We start from the raw sequence: 15927 nt of genomic DNA on the forward strand, positions 1-15927 counted from the left end.
GAGATGGTGAATGGATCAATGGCGCTGATGTTTTTTTATCATGTAGTCACTGGGTGTTATTGATTATGAGCTGTATTTTTCAAACTTTGGTCATTCGTGAATCACCTTCATTAATGTTTACTTGAAGTGTTTTTTCAAATAGCTTATTAAATTTCCAAAAGGCAACTCATCACGACCTTTGCTATTATTTATCCAGTTAATTTCTTACTACATATAGCTGCCTTTCAAACTTTAGGTCAAAAAAGTCAATTTTTAAGTATTTCTTTTTCACTTAAATTTTAACAGTAAACTATACTACTACCATAACTTACTTGGTAGATTTCTCTAGAGCACATTAAAATATACACAGTTATTTCTTTAAAAAAAATAAATAAATAAAATAAATAAATAAAAATCCATCCAGGTACCACTCAGAATCGCTTAGCATGCTATAGTCAGACCTGAGCCAAACTTTTGGGAAAAAGTATCTGAAGGTGAAGATGGGCAGTTACTAAAGGAGTTGGTCCATCAGGGGTGCTACCATGACACCATTACCACTGAGTTTTCTGTTACAACTTAACAAGAGTTCGTTCCCACCCTGCATGGCCCTGAGAGGCCCGCCTACCATTCAGTTAAAGAGGTACCACGTGTTATTTGCTGTCCTCCTTTTAAAACATTGCCCTAATTCCCTCTTGAGGAGTCCCCTTACTAAGGGAAGGTGACCTCAACTTTGTAGGCCTGTAAGGGTGCCAGCAGTAATGAATTCTTTATTTTCTGTGAGGCTCACTCTAAATTGGATTCAGCATTATGCTGGTGCACAGATGTAAAAAGGTGACTGATTGGATTTCAAATATAATGAGGATGCAGTTTTATTCTTCAGTATGGCTGCCTTTATGTTTAGCCCTAGTAGGTCCTTTGCACCAAAACAGTGCAGTTTTCCTCCCAGCTTCTGAAATCACCATGTCTAGCTGGGTAGGAATGACATCTTTTCTAACCCATTCCAGAGCTGAAATAGAGTTTGTTCTGGGTTTTCCAGTTAAAATTTTCCTTTAAATGTACTGAGAGATTTGGATGTGAGATGTTGGGAAAAAACAAAGTATTCTTTCTGAAACATGCAAATGTCCTCTCCATCACCTAGGAAACTATTATGGGACACCCAAACCTCCTAGCCAGCCAGTCAGTGGGAAAGTGATCACGACGGATGCCTTGCAAAACCTTCAGTCTGGCTCCAAGCAATCGACCCCAAAGCGAACCAAGTCCTACAATGATATGCAAAATGCTGGCATAGTCCATGCGGAGAATGAGGAGGACGATGACGTTCCTGAAATGAACAGTAGCTTTACAGGTAAAAGCCAGACATGTTTCCTCTCAGTGGGCTTGGGGAAAGGGGAACGTTGGGAGATTTTGCAGAGTTACGAGGTTTCTCTTCTTGAGGAATTTGGAAGGGTTGCCGAAATTCAAACTTGACCACACAATACTTGGGCAAGAGGTGTCTTTTCCCTGGTATGTTTTTTTCTTACTTATTTAACTTCACCTAAATACCTTAAAAGGGAGAGAAATATCTGTAGGAGGGAATTAGAAATAATCAGCATTATTTTTTCTGTTCAAGATGATACAAGAATATTTGTATTTTGCTCATTGATTTCCTGGTCTGGATATACTGGTCCATAATTAAGGCTGATTGCTTATTAAGAGACGAATGATAATTTGTTTAGTAGTTTCATATCTATTAATGTTGTACAGCAGAAAGCTGGCTGCATCCTTTTATCTCATACCTTTGTAAGTAGAGATACATGGAAATGTGTTCAACTTACACAAATTTTACTCTATGCCCTAAGAGGAAGAAAGATGGAAAAATAATAAATACTCTGTATCTTGCATATGCATTCTATTTTGTATAGCATATGTTACTCGTTGAATTATATATTCACATACACATCCAGGGCTGTCTACCCCCAAGCTTAGGTATGCTGTATTTTATGAGTGCATCTTCACAGGCAAGGATTCTGTGTAAGGCTGTACAGGTTGGGCATTGTACAAATCCAGACGGCACCATTGCTAGAGGCCACAATGTATGTTCCTTGGATTAGTGCAATGATCCAAAACTGTTCAAAAATATTTTTCACTATACAGGGTTTGACCCTATATATATGAACACAAAATGTAACAACTTTATAATACATAGTTACTCCAGTCTATAAGGTGACATTGAAGAATATCCTGTTCTTTCTATTTTCCTTATATTTAAATATTTTCTTTACTATTTTAGAGTTATAGCTACGGAAGACTTACTTATTTGCAGCAGATTAGATCTTCCTCTCTCTTAGTGACTTTTTGTGACATCAGCACACTTCAGTCATTACTCAGTTAGATCCAACCCCACGTAAAGGAGAGATTTGTTAAACTCTGTAATTTTCTTCCTTGTGCTACCAAGTCTGATAGAATATTTAGGAAAAAAATTATATTGTTTGAATGCTTTCCACATCAGCATGGGCCTCTCTGAAGTCTTCTCATTCTTAAGCTCAGAAGCCTAAAATTCTTTAAGATGACAATTTAAATTTTTGATGGCTTTACTGTCATATTAGTAGCCCAAGGCCTTTTGCATGAAGCATTGGATAAAGGAGGAGGAGATATGGTTTGTTATCCTAGCTTGGTTCTTGGTAGTTGGCTTATTCTGAACACAGTATCTAATTGGTCTTGTCTGTAAAATGACTGATTAGGATTAATTCATGTCTAAGTTCCCACTTCCATCTCTTAGAATTTGATCCCATGAAAATTTCCATTTTCCCAATTAGGATAGATAAGGCCAGTGGCTGACCTATAGTTGCAATATCTAGAAGAAATTTACTGTCTTTTTGAAATCAGCTAACTTCATCCACTTAGAAATATTTATCCATGTGTAGCTGTCTTCTTTGATATGAAATCAGATTATGAAAAGAGTCATATTTCTTTTTAAAAAATGCTAGCACTTTAACATCTTTATCTTTTCAACAAATAAGAGCAAATCATGATACAACCCAAAACATAGATGCAGACACAGAAACAGAAGACCTTGGGAGTAACACGCAGTGAAACAGTTCTGCCAAGTAGCTGGCTGCTCCCCAAGAAGTATGTGTACCTTTATTTGACCTCCACTTATTAAGTAGTTTTCTTGGTACATAGAACAAAGTTGACTATAGGTTTCTTGCTTTTCCTATTTCTAACTGCTAGAAATGTTTCTCTAGAAGCCATGCCCCAGAATATCTGACCCCATTAAATCCCCACTTGAAATCTTGGCATCAAAGAAAAAATTCTGGACCCGGTTTATCATTACTAAAGTCAGTTTGATCATTCATTTCTAGACAGTTCACCTGATTGTCTTCTTCAGGTTCCTGTCTTAATACCAATAAAATCTATAGGATGCAGAGAGAGAACTGGTCTTGAGATTGTACATATGAGGACATTTCATATGTAAGGAATATACTGAATAAATGCCTCCTCACTTACCACAGGACAAGTGTGACAGCTGACAGCCTGTCATTTCCTAAGTCATAAAAATTCCTTAAAATAATTGACCCTACCCAATCTATGATAAGTATATCAAACTAGCTGTGTGAAAAGCACTCCGAACCACTTTTAAGTAGCCAGCCACCAGCCAACTGGAGCACAGAGTGACGGTAGCATAAAGGGGTCTGGGCCACTGGTGGGGCCGGCTGTGCTGCAGGTATAAACATCGTGTCCAAATGTAGAAACACTATGGAGCTATTAAAAATAATATTTACCAGGATACTTTAAATAACACAATGTTGCTACTGTCTTAGCTGACTTCCACTTGGGTCTTTGGAAGGAGACACAAATTGTCTAAATGGCAACCCTAAGTAAGTGGGGAGTGTCAGCCAACCACAGAGCTGGGAACTTACGGCCAGAGTGTCCTGGGGATATTGCCGCCCTGCCTTTCTGCAACCAGTGATGGAGGCAAGAGCTGAGCCGTGAACAGGCTTCCGGGATACCCACTGTAGAACACAAACCTCTGGGACAAGTCCGCTACAGACTGTGCCCAAATTATGGACCTCAGTGAGCCCTTGAGAAAGAACACTGTTTATGTGTGTTTCATGGAGGTAGAGTTGCACTTTTGTCCAAAACACAGTTATTTATACAAATAAACAAAAGTATTTATAAAAATATTTTGTTCATTATAGACAACTTGGAAAATAATGTAACAAACCACCACAACTGGAAAGTACCTGGTTCATCCATTCATCACCGCTAAGAGACGTTGAAATGGTACTTAATTGTGTTTCTAGTCTTTTTCTCCCCACAGACTTCCTATTGTTGAACATCAGGATGGTGGTGCTTCTTTTTCATTAGTAGGTAGTGGTAAAACATTGCTTTGGAATGTCAAGAGATAATGATATTACTGTAAGAGCTACTTTTTCTCCAGTGCTGTGTGGCAGGCACTTTGCTAAGCTCTTTATGCATATCCCAGGGAGATCTAATAGCTTTTCCAGTATCATAGAGCCAGTGAGTGTCAAGCTGGCTCCAAAACCTATGTGCTCATCCACTGTGCTATTTGTGTTTTAGATCAAGTTTACTAGCTCTGTGTACCCCCAAAGATTTTGAGTGTTTGTATCCAGTGAGGGATGCACATATATCTAAAAGCAAGTAAAATTTAAAATAAGTGTCAGAAGTATGTTTTTGACATGAACTTATATTCTTAAAGTCACTTTCAAAATCCCCCCACCCGTGTGTGTGTATGTAAATGTTTGGAAGCTTCTGATTTACTATGAATGAATATGCTATTCATATTCACTTACAGTTTACAAGTCACTTTCACTTGTATCCTGTAAACTTCCTGGAAATGTTGAGAGATAAGGAACCTAATTTTGCAGATGAGAACACTGAGGAGCAATGCCTGCACATCCAGTTTGTGTTCCAATAATCCCTCTGCCTTCGGGCTCATTGGTAACCTTTAGTGAGAGTGAGAGCAGTGCTCCTTCATGTTTGGAATCAAATGAAAGATTTTTTGAAGTCAGAATATGTGTCAAAGTCAATGCAATGATTGGGATTATGAAGTTTTAAATCTGCCCGATACTACCCCAAACCACTCATTTTTGGACTTTCCTTTTTCTTTCAGAGCATGAAATCATTTAAGGTTCTGTTGAACTAGAAATAAGAAACAGAAAGCTAAACACATCAAGTCATTACATTACAAGTTGACACACTAAATATCTACAGCTTTTTCTTCTTAATTAGCTAGACAGAAGGAATCCTTTGACAATGTATATGTGAATCAAATCATCACAATAGGGATTGTAAATATCTGAAAATTTTATTTCCCAATTATACCTCAGTAAAGCTGGAAAACTATTTTTAAACACAAAAAATCTGTAGCTTTTTGTATGTTGGTCATACATCAATAAATTCTTGTTTGAAATATGATGTGGAAACTGTGTCAAATAAAAACAAGTGTTTGGATAATTTGAAATAAGACCTACTTGCTGGAAGGGTTTTTTTTTTTCTAGGAAATTAAAGTTACTTAGATATTTTGCTAGTGAACTAATATTCCCACTATGTAGTCAAGGTTTTGGACCACTGGCATGACTTTTTTTAAACATGAATTGTATACATTCATGTTAAGCTTAACTTGTCTCTCATTTCATATTTAGTGTCCTACCTATTTAGGTACCACTACCCTTTTACCATTGCATACAGTTTCTGTTACAATCAATTAGTTAACACTTTTGAATAGAATTACTGCATGTCTACTCTTGTCCTGGCACTTCTCTGGATCTTAAATATCATATTAAAAGATGATAACTGATTTTGGACATGTGAATTTCCAGGAGCAGGTTCCAGTCATGACCATTCATAGAGCATGCCCTGAGTGCCAGGCACTTTTGCAAGCACTTTGCTGTATTGAATCATTCAGCACTCATGACATGCATTATTTCTGTTTTACAGATGAAGAAACAGATGCTTAGAAAGATAGAGCCTCTTCCAAAGTCACACAGCTTAGAAACAGGCAAGGCTATTGTCTGGTCTGTGATCTGATGTCAACTGTATTCTTCTTCTGCCTTTTTGGTAACAAATTGGCAGCCTGAGGGCCAGATCTGACCTGCAGACAGAAATGAATAGTAATAACTTTGATGAAGTAGGTGATGGTACCAGCTAACAAATAGTGTTTACTGCGTGCTAGTACTGAGTGTTGTACATGAATGGATTCATTTAATCCTTCCCCAGAGCCTATGGGGGTAGACAGTGTTACCTTCCCTATTTTATAGATGAGGAAACCAAGTCACATGGGGTTAAGTATGTCGCCCCAGTTACTACAGGGTAAAGCCAGGATTCAGACTCAGGCAGTCTGGCTCTAGAGTCTATGCTTGTAATCAGTAGTTGGCTTTTTGTGTGTGTCTGTGTCAGACTGCCTTATCTTTTAAAGGAATTATGATTGAAAATTTGGGAGTGTTTGCATAAAAATACAGATTTATACCCCCTCTTGAAATATTAGAGATCTGGAAGCACTGAGTCCACTTTGTCCCAGCACACTACTTGTCTGGCTGAATTCCTGCTCCCTTCAGATAGGATGCACCCTTTCCAGGGCTCCATCCAGACACATATCATCCGTCTCTCTGGCTCGGCAACAGTGGATACAGGAGTTTGCACCTTGAGGCTATACCACACTGGCAGCAAGGCAAAACCCCTCTTAGAAGGTGAAAGTTCTAGTGATTTTTTTTTTCAGGCTCTTTATATTCCAAACTGTGATTTTTGTACCTGAGTCTCCATTACCTTTAAATAAAGTCACTTTAAAAGTGCACATTTTGGAATCTTACTCCAAATCTATTTTTTACAGTAGGGAGAGAGAATCTGCATTTTAAAAATCTTTCCAGGTGATTCTTAGATACTGTGAAGTGTACCTTCCACAGATGTATTAAAAATGATGAATACCTGTTGGCTCCTAGGAAATTAAAGGCCAGTCTTTGAATTCTTGCCACATTTTTAGATTTATTTTGTCATTGACTAGCAATTTCGAAACATTTCTTCTGCATTGGCCTAATTTCAAACTCTTTTTCCTTCAAACTTATAGTTGTTTTTATTAATTTGCACTCGTGGATGCAAGTTGTAAAACCAATGTAAATTGGTTGAATCAGGAAATTACAGGATCAAGCAATTGAAGAGGTTGGGTGTCTGTGAAATCAGAGGCTCCATTGGGGATACAAGTGACTTGCCTTATCTTTCATCTCTGCTTCCTCTTTGTGGGTTTAATTCTCAGGCAGGTCTTGCCAAGCCAGCCCCCAGCACTATAACATGAGCATCAGTCAGCTTAGTAAAACTTCAGCATCAAGAGGCTGCCTCTTGCTTGGTAGTTCTAGCAAGTACTTCCATGTCTGACATTGGTTTGGACCGTGGCCTAATCCAGTCACAGAGACAAGAGTGAAAGGAGTGTGGTTTGGGCCCCACCACACGAGCTAGGAGTAATGACCTAAAGTCAGTCCCCACCTGGACCACATGGACCACTTGAACAGAGAGGTTGATTTGCAAAGGGGAAGCTGAGTGGTGGTACCAGAAAAAGAGAGGATATTTTCAGGCCAGGGAAAGCGCACAGGCAGCCACCTCTGTGGTGGTGTATTCTGGTGGAGGTGGTTGCTTAATAGGCTTGACATGTCCTCCACGCATCCCTTCCTTCTCATGTGTGTTGTTGGGAGCTATTCATCACAGAAAGATTTGAAGACTAAAGCCTTTTATTATTCCTCAGTCTGCTTTCACTAAATCAGAAATGTCTATAGGAGAATTACTGCAGGGGATAGAAAACAGGTACATCTCCTGGTTATTAAGTTTTAAAGCCCCGTGGAGACTGACATTTAATATCATCAGCCTCTATAAAAATTCAACCAGAATGTCAACAGTGCCATTTGTGGACCCTTTGATGACATCACCTCTTGATACTTCTAGTTAATAAGAAGGCAAGGAGGCTCAGGCACTTACAGCCTTCTTTTTTTTTTTGGGTGTTCAGAGTAGCTTTATTTGTAATAGCCAAATACTGGAAATGACACAAATGACCATAAACAGGTGAGTGGGAAAACAAAGCTTAAACTTAATATATCTATACACTACATTATTATTCAGCAGTGAAAAGAAATCAAGGATTGATACATGCAAGAACATGGGTGAATCTCTAAACAATGAGGCCATGATCAAGAACGTGGTTTTCCCAGGGCAAGGCTGATCCATTGCACTCCGATGTGCTGACCCCTGCAATTCCCCCAAATGTGGAAAACTCGACTGCATATTTGTGGTAGTGGGGGACTGTGTTTGTGTTTGTTCTGCTAATTCCTGATGGGGTAGGACCAGCAATGGTCCTCCACCCTGGCAGCACGGGTTCTGGGCTCCGGCTTTCTGTGGGTGCCCCTAAACCCAGCCTTATCGGCAGTGCTCTTCTTCTGGGAAGCTGCTCTCTGTGCTGAAGGACCAGCACCAGCTGGGCAGTGCCCTCTCCTCACACGTCAGAGTCCTAGCTCCCCAGAGCCGCTCCTCCGAGCTCCTCCAGGGGGATAACTGCCACCTCTTCCCTTTTATCTCTTGGCAGCAGGAGTGAGAGCTGCTTCCTGCAGTGATTATTTCTGCATTACCTTGCTGTTCTCCTTTGCCTTTCCATTTACTCAACACCTATTTAGCTAATTTCCTGTATTAAATTCTCTGTTGAAATGCCTAGTGTAGTTTCTGTTTTCTGTCTGTTGACTGATAGATACATTATTGATAAATCTCTTTTTTCTGGCAGGTGACTCATCTTTTCACTTTCACTTACAGCCTTCTTTTAAGGTCCAAGTCAACTCAGTCAACCCACATGATACTGTTCAGGAGGTAACTCTTAGTTTTCACAGGAATATTCTCACTTTTCCAAAATGGCTTGCATCTGGTATAGCTGTCTCTATATTCTGAGCATTTGTATACTTCCCAGCTTTAGTTGTCGGTCTTGATTTTTGATACTGTCTACCAAAAGTGTTTCCTTTTTTTTTTAATTGAAGTATAGTTGATATACAAACATATTTTTTTCAGTTATACAATGCAGTGAGTGGTTCAGTAGTTATTCATATTATTAAATCCTCACCCCCACTAGTGCAGTTAGTATCTGTCAACATAGAAAGATGTTACAAAATCATTGGTTATATTCTCTATGCTGTCCTCCTATCTCTGTGACCAACTTATATTATGATTAAAATCTTATAAAATGTTTTAAGTAATTTATGCAAAATGGACAATAATGTCCCCCTGTTTGCTACATGGACTTTTTCTTGCCGCCTAAAAGCCCTCTGAATCGTGAAACCAAATGATACCTATGGAACGGCACTGCAGCTCAGTGTGTGTTTAGATGGCCTTCTATAAGAGACTTCAGGGTCTCAGTCATGAATTTGTTTCCTTTTGACATTTCCAAAATTGTGAACAATGCATTGTTTGCACATGTGTTTTCTTCTTTCTTTTCAGGTAAAATACATTTGGTCCATCATTTGGATGTTTTCTATCCAAAGAATTTTTATCAAAATAAGGCAGAATATAGCCAATGGCCAGCAATTAGGAAGAATGAGGGCTTTTAAGCATGTAGATGCATGCAGTAGTGAACAGCCCCATTTGGGATACGACTGATGAATTTTTTTTCCTTTACTCTCTGCCCACGATTAAACAGCCGATTCCGGTGACCAAGAAGAGCACACTCTCCAAGAAACAACTCTGCCACCTGTGAATAGTAGCATCGTTGCTGCTCCCATCACGGACCCTTCTCAGAAGCTCCCTCAATACCTACCTCTTTCTGCAGAGGATAATTTAGGTCCTCTACCTGAGAACTGGGAGATGGCCTATACCGAAAACGGAGAAGTCTATTTTATAGAGTAAAGTATACCATTATTTCTACCTGACTCTCTCCCTTCCCCTCATGCCCCTTTCTTCCCCTCTCCCTAGCTGCTTAGATGTAAATAAGATCTAAACAGATGGATTACATGCTGATGGTATTCTCTTACACAGTTTAACAAGCTTTGTACAAAAAAGCAATCAGCATTTCATTCTAATCATTGAGTCTGAAGAGCTTGAGGAAACATAAGGTTAATAATTCCCCTAAAGAGTTAGACAGCTAAATTAGGGAGAGCATATAAATTATGATATCATATATGAAGAATCTACCTTAGCTATTAAGAATAGATAAATCCTTTGCTTATTGTTTCTTCACTGGGTTGCAGTTTTCTTTTGTTGGATTTTAAGGGTTCTGCATATCTTCTGGGTACAATTCCTTTCTCATATTTGTGATTTGCAAACATTTTCTCCCAAGTCTGGGTTTTCTTTTCATTGTCTTAACTGTGTATTTGAAGAGCCAGAAGTTCTTAATTCTAATGAATTTATCTTTTTTTTTTTTTCATTTTGTGGATTGTGCTTTTAGTGTAGTAGCTGAGAAATCTTTCCCTAATCAGTCATGCAGTAGTCATGCAGTAATTTTTAGAAATGTTCTTTGTTTACATTTTGTATTTAGGTCTATGATCCATTCTAAGTTAAAAATTTTTATATGGTACAAAATGTGTGGATTGAAGTTTGAAAATTATATCGATGTGAAAAGTCTTTCACAATTATAAAACTTAAAGATTATATAGTTGAACAATAACTTTACTGAAAAGGAAAAGGAAAAAAATAATACATATATATATATATATATATATATACATATACACCATCGAACCCATTCTAGGGAATCTAAGATAATGTAATTACCTAACCAGTAATAATTTTTAAAATGTACTTTGGCTCTATTAATAGGATTTTCTATTAAGATTAACCATAGTGTTAATGTACCACTAAAAAAGGAAAACAAAATGGCCACTTAAACCATAAAATAAAAATATAAGTAAATCTGTTATACTCAAATAGATTGAAGTCGAGGATCTGCTTTTTAATGAACAATAAGAGGGACATTTCAGAACAACAGATGAAGTATCTCACTTTTGCAAAACACATGGACATATATATATATTGTGTGTATTATGTGTGTTTATTTGCTTCTGTGGATATGTAGATAAGAGTTCTGTGTATAGGAAAATTCTACAAGTATTTATTAACTCCTCAATTTGAGTTAAGTAAGGAATTTATTTTCTAACCACATTACGCATTTCTGTGGGGCTTGAATACATTTTTCCGTTTAAGTATATATGTGAGCATACATTTTGTAATTAGAGAAATCAGTGCGGGTAGGTAACTGTAATTTCCTAAAGGCGTGGGAGTGAGAGAGGAGACCAGTGTTGGAGCACCCTTTTACATAACTGATCTAGGAAATCCAAGAGAAGAGAAGTGAAAGTCCTGCGTTATTTTCCAACCAAGAGGGGATAATCCACATTTCTGTTTTCATGTTAATGACAGGCACTCATTGAAGGCAGGCATAGAACATGTAGTCTTTTTCTGGGAGTCAGGGAAGTATTGCGGTTATGAGGTCACCTAAAAAATCATGATGCTTCCATCACTTACTAGTTGTGTGGCCTTGGGAACTTGAGTTTATCTCTATTTCTCCATTTCCTGTATCTCTAAAAGGACATGTATGCTGTGCATCATACCTACCCTATCAGATTGTCACGAGAATTAAATGAGATAACAAATATAAAGCACTTAGTACTAATGAATGAGCTTTATTATAGTGGCTCTATTTTCATCATCATCTTGGTTATTACAGAGGAATTAAAATGTTTTATAAAAATGGTTACCAGCTATAAGCCTAGGATTGTGTGCTTTGCTTTTGCAATAGATTGCCTTTGAAATTATGTCCACTAGTAAAAAAAAAATGGTATTGAGCAAAAGACAGCATAATAGAGGAATTCCTGATACAGAATAATATGTGCAACTCAGATTCCTGAAGAATGTATCAATAATTTTGCTCAAGACTGACTGGATCAATTTAAAATAAGAAAATTGGTGTTTTTGATGGTTAGTGAAGATTATGGTTAGTGAAGATGGTTAGCAAAGACCCAAGACCGTGGTTGACTAATAGGAGAGTGCAATGATTTGCTTACTTTTCATAACCTAATTTAGCTTTAACAGATGCTAGGCTAGTGTTTAATAGAAAAAAATATGCTGAAGTTTGGCTTATTATAACAACTGTGAGATTTAGTCTGCTGCTATCAAATTCCCTATTATTTTAAGTTAGTAGATACACATCATTTATATTTTAGCCTAAATTACATATTCTAGTTAATGAGTTTTCAGGAGTCCTTCTCTGAACTTTTTTTTAAACTTCATCTTAGAGTATCCTGCAGTGAACAGGAAGTTAAATTTCCGTAGACTCAGATCTACCTTGTTTTACATATGTTTGTGTAAAATCAGTGTATGGGAAATCTAAGAAATGCTAGAATTAAAAAAAATTTTTTTGATCAAACTTGGACTTACATTTACACAAAAACCTATGTGTAAATATTTACAGTAGATTTATTCCAAATAGCCAAAAACCCAGATCTCTCCTTCAGTGGTTAAACTGTGGTACATTCATGCCATGGAATACTATTCAGCAATAAAAAAAATTAATTACTGAATAACAATCATGGTGAATTCAAATACCAATCCCCCAAAATTACATACTATGTGATTCCATTCATATAACATTTTTGAAATGACACAGCTGTGGCAATGCAGAACAGATTAGTGGCTGCCAGAGATTAATAATGGGTTTTGGGAGGAGGGATTGGAAGAGAATGAGGTATGGCTATAAAAAGGAGTCATAAGGGGTCCTTGTGATGAGGGTGATGTTTTGTACCCAGGATATCAGTACCCTGGCAGTGACATTAATAGAGTTTTGCAGGATGTTACCATTGGTGGTATCTGGTTAGGGTATGTGGTATCTCTGTGTTCTTTCTTACAACTGCATGTGAATCTATAATTATCTCAAAATAAGGAGTTTTTTTAAGCAAAATCATATGTAATATTCCCTCCCAGCAATGACCATTTTTACTGTCTTACAGTGTATGAAAGGACAGACCTAGGGGTCTGGTGTTAGGCTCCCTGGGTTTGATTCCCGTTTCTGCCTCATACAACAGTGTCCTTGGGCCAATTTCTTCGTCTCTCTCTCTCTCTCCCCTCAGTTTTCTCATCTATAAAATGGGAAGTAATCCTTTTAACACTAACAATATTCCTCTCATAGGGTTATTGTAAGGGTTAAATAAGTTGTAACAAATGCAGCAGACAGGACAGAATCTGGTAGTTGTAAGTGGACAAATAAGTAGTATTGGGGGTGATAGTTGTTACTATAGTACCTTTCTTTGCTTATTTTCTTTTTTCATTTAACACAGTTGAGATGATGTGTATGTACCTTTGTACATTCTGTTTTTCACTTAAGCCATAATTTTTTCAACACCTAAAAGATTTGAATCTAAAAAGCTGTAGCATTTTTTTTCAACATATTTACAATCTGAACTTCAGATTTCCAAAAACATTTAGGTTACTACTTAAACTTCAAAAATGTATACATATATATATATATATAATTTCTTGTTTTTCTTTCCAGTTTACAACTTAAACTGTTGGATTTGTAGTTCTCTGCCCCCCTGTTTAGCTGGCATAGGATGGACTGGGGGGTCAAGCAGAACTTTGTCCCAGTGTATCGATCTGCTTCAGGTCAATCTCCTAGTCATTCCCATGACATTTCTGGCATGATTGAAAGCAGTATTTTGGGAATGTTTTTGTACACATCCAGACCTTCAGTCCCCCAATTATTGTGTTGAAACATTTCATCTAGAATTGGCATGTCTCCTCCAGAAGGCAGTTGGGCAGCACGTTTGGCTCCTCCAAGTTTTTTCTTGGCCTAGGTCCTATTTATGATCTAGAACTCTGGGTTGCCTTCACTGTGTCTGAAGTATAATTTAGGATGCTGTGATTCATGGTATATATTAGCAGCTTTGAGCCAATAGAATGAATTGAGGTAGGTCCAAACTGTAGGGAGAATTCTTATGTAATATAAAAAGTAAAATAGCAGCCTTCTTTGTGAATTCTTGCATCCAAGATTTAAGTCATAGACAAATCTAAAATAAATTGGAGTTTGCTCCTCAGCAAATGTGAAGACTAAAATAAGTCTAGACAAAGGTAGACAGTACAGATGAGGGGTGTCATTTGGAACTCATTTTGCAGAACTAAAACTGGCCTCGTATTTTAAGCTTTCCATAATGGAATGATTGTGTCTTAGCTAAGTGAAAGATTCAAGTCATTTTATAATTCCAAACCTAGACTGTCTTCCAGTCTGGGTTTGCTGATGGAAAGTATCTTTGCTTTGCTTGAAGAGCTAATGCTCAATAATGTATAATTCTTCTGTCATTGAAATTTTGCGTTTTTTTTTCTTTTCAAATGTGTTTCTTGTTTTTGTTTCTGGATTTCAGCCACAACACAAAAACAACGTCTTGGTTAGACCCTCGGTGCCTGAACAAGCAGCAGAAACCTCTGGAAGAATGTGAAGATGATGGTAAGTGGGTAGAAAGGTCTTCGTTTAAGTGAGTTGGAGGCTTGTTCACTGTACAAATGTAAAGAGTTGTAGCAAGGTCAACACAGTTTTAACAATGAGCTTTTAAAAGGTAATCCGATTTCTAGTAAACACATTGTGGTTTCTAAAAGCAGAGGTGAAATAATCGTTTTAAAAAAAAATAGTTTGTTTAGATATAAAGGCAAGTGCATACTCATACGTCTATTAGAAACAGAACTTTAGCACCGTCAAAAACTATTCAGTTGAAGATACAACCTCTACCTTCAGGAACTTGGAGAAAACTCAAGAAAATCTCTAGGAATGTAGAAAACAAAGATACTCTGGTCACTTACCCATTGGGCCCTAATCCTATATTATGAAAGGCTTAGAGGAAAAATCGGGAAGCTTTCTTGCACTCTACATGTTTCATAACTATAATTTCCCATCTTGGCATAGGGAAAGCAGACCTTGACTTGTTTGCTAATCTTGGTGTAATTTAGAATATATCCTGAGTATCTGAAAAGTGTCTTCTTGTAAGAAAGAACCTGAGGTATTACCGTTAACCCTACTTTCCCCATTAATCTTCAAAAAAGAATCAACTGGTTGGAAGAGCTATTGTTTTAACAAGTTACATTAAGGCTTTAGGATTTCTAGTTATATTTCCAGAATGAAAAAAAAATTTAAGATAGAACAAATGTGCTTCTTTTCAGCACACTGAAGTTGTTCCACAATTACTTTTTGACATGGACGCATTAAAAGGGAAATGGTTTATGTTGCTACTCATTAATTCATTTCTGGCATTTGAATTAGTAGTCAAACAGACATTTTACTGTAAGGTAGTGAAACTTTATTAATTTGTCCTATGGGGCAGAATTATTGTATATATAAACTTGAGGTTTGTTTGAAAATGTAAGCCAGTAAAGTGTGATACTGTCAAAATCTTGTACTATTAGATCTTTCTGTTATACGTGGATTACAGATTCCATGCAGTGAACGTAGAATTATGTGTTCATATTTATCTGTGTGGCCTCAAGTGGAAATACAAATCCTTCTGGCTAAGGCATAACTAGAATGCGTATTTTATTTAGGTTGCTTAGTCCCTCCTGAAGAAAGAATGGAACAGGTGTGGTCAGTTGTATTACTTCTTTTATGGTTCAGATATTCTGTTTAATATGTAATACATAGGTGACCAATTTTCAAAGATAAGAACCTAAAATACATTCAACCATAAAACTTAACAGAACAAAATTTTATTGATGCCTGATGATTTTGAAGGCATTTTAGGAACCCTGATTACCATGGGATTTTTAATCTCAGTATCCATTAAAATTACTCCAGGAATGTGTGGAAATGCACATTAGTATAATTTTAATGATAGAGGACTCCCATAGCTTTTACTGGGAAAACTATTAATGGAGTAGAAGTATTAAGTAGAATTATTGAATGGTTTTGTTATCAAATCTAGTAATTTTTGACTCTTAGAATTCTTATCATTGGTGCTAATG

The 15927-nt window shown here is 37.1% G+C and overlaps 1 protein-coding gene across 30 annotated transcripts in view; it reads left to right on the forward strand.

Annotated features, from left to right (window-relative positions):
* Window positions 1–15927, forward strand: part of MAGI1 (membrane associated guanylate kinase, WW and PDZ domain containing 1) — a 569375-nt gene that overhangs the window by 464894 nt on the left and 88554 nt on the right. For all 30 annotated transcript variants that reach the window (XM_057507786.1, XM_057507776.1, XM_036878361.2 and 27 more), the window contains 3 exons: window positions 1118–1324; window positions 9638–9839; window positions 14343–14425. In XM_057507786.1, coding sequence (XP_057363769.1) covers window positions 1118–1324; window positions 9638–9839; window positions 14343–14425 — 492 coding nt within the window. The remainder of the gene's footprint in view (window positions 1–1117; window positions 1325–9637; window positions 9840–14342; window positions 14426–15927) is intronic.

Source organism: Manis pentadactyla, chromosome 1, assembly GCF_030020395.1.
Source record: "Manis pentadactyla isolate mManPen7 chromosome 1, mManPen7.hap1, whole genome shotgun sequence".
NCBI lineage: Eukaryota > Metazoa > Chordata > Mammalia > Pholidota > Manidae > Manis > Manis pentadactyla.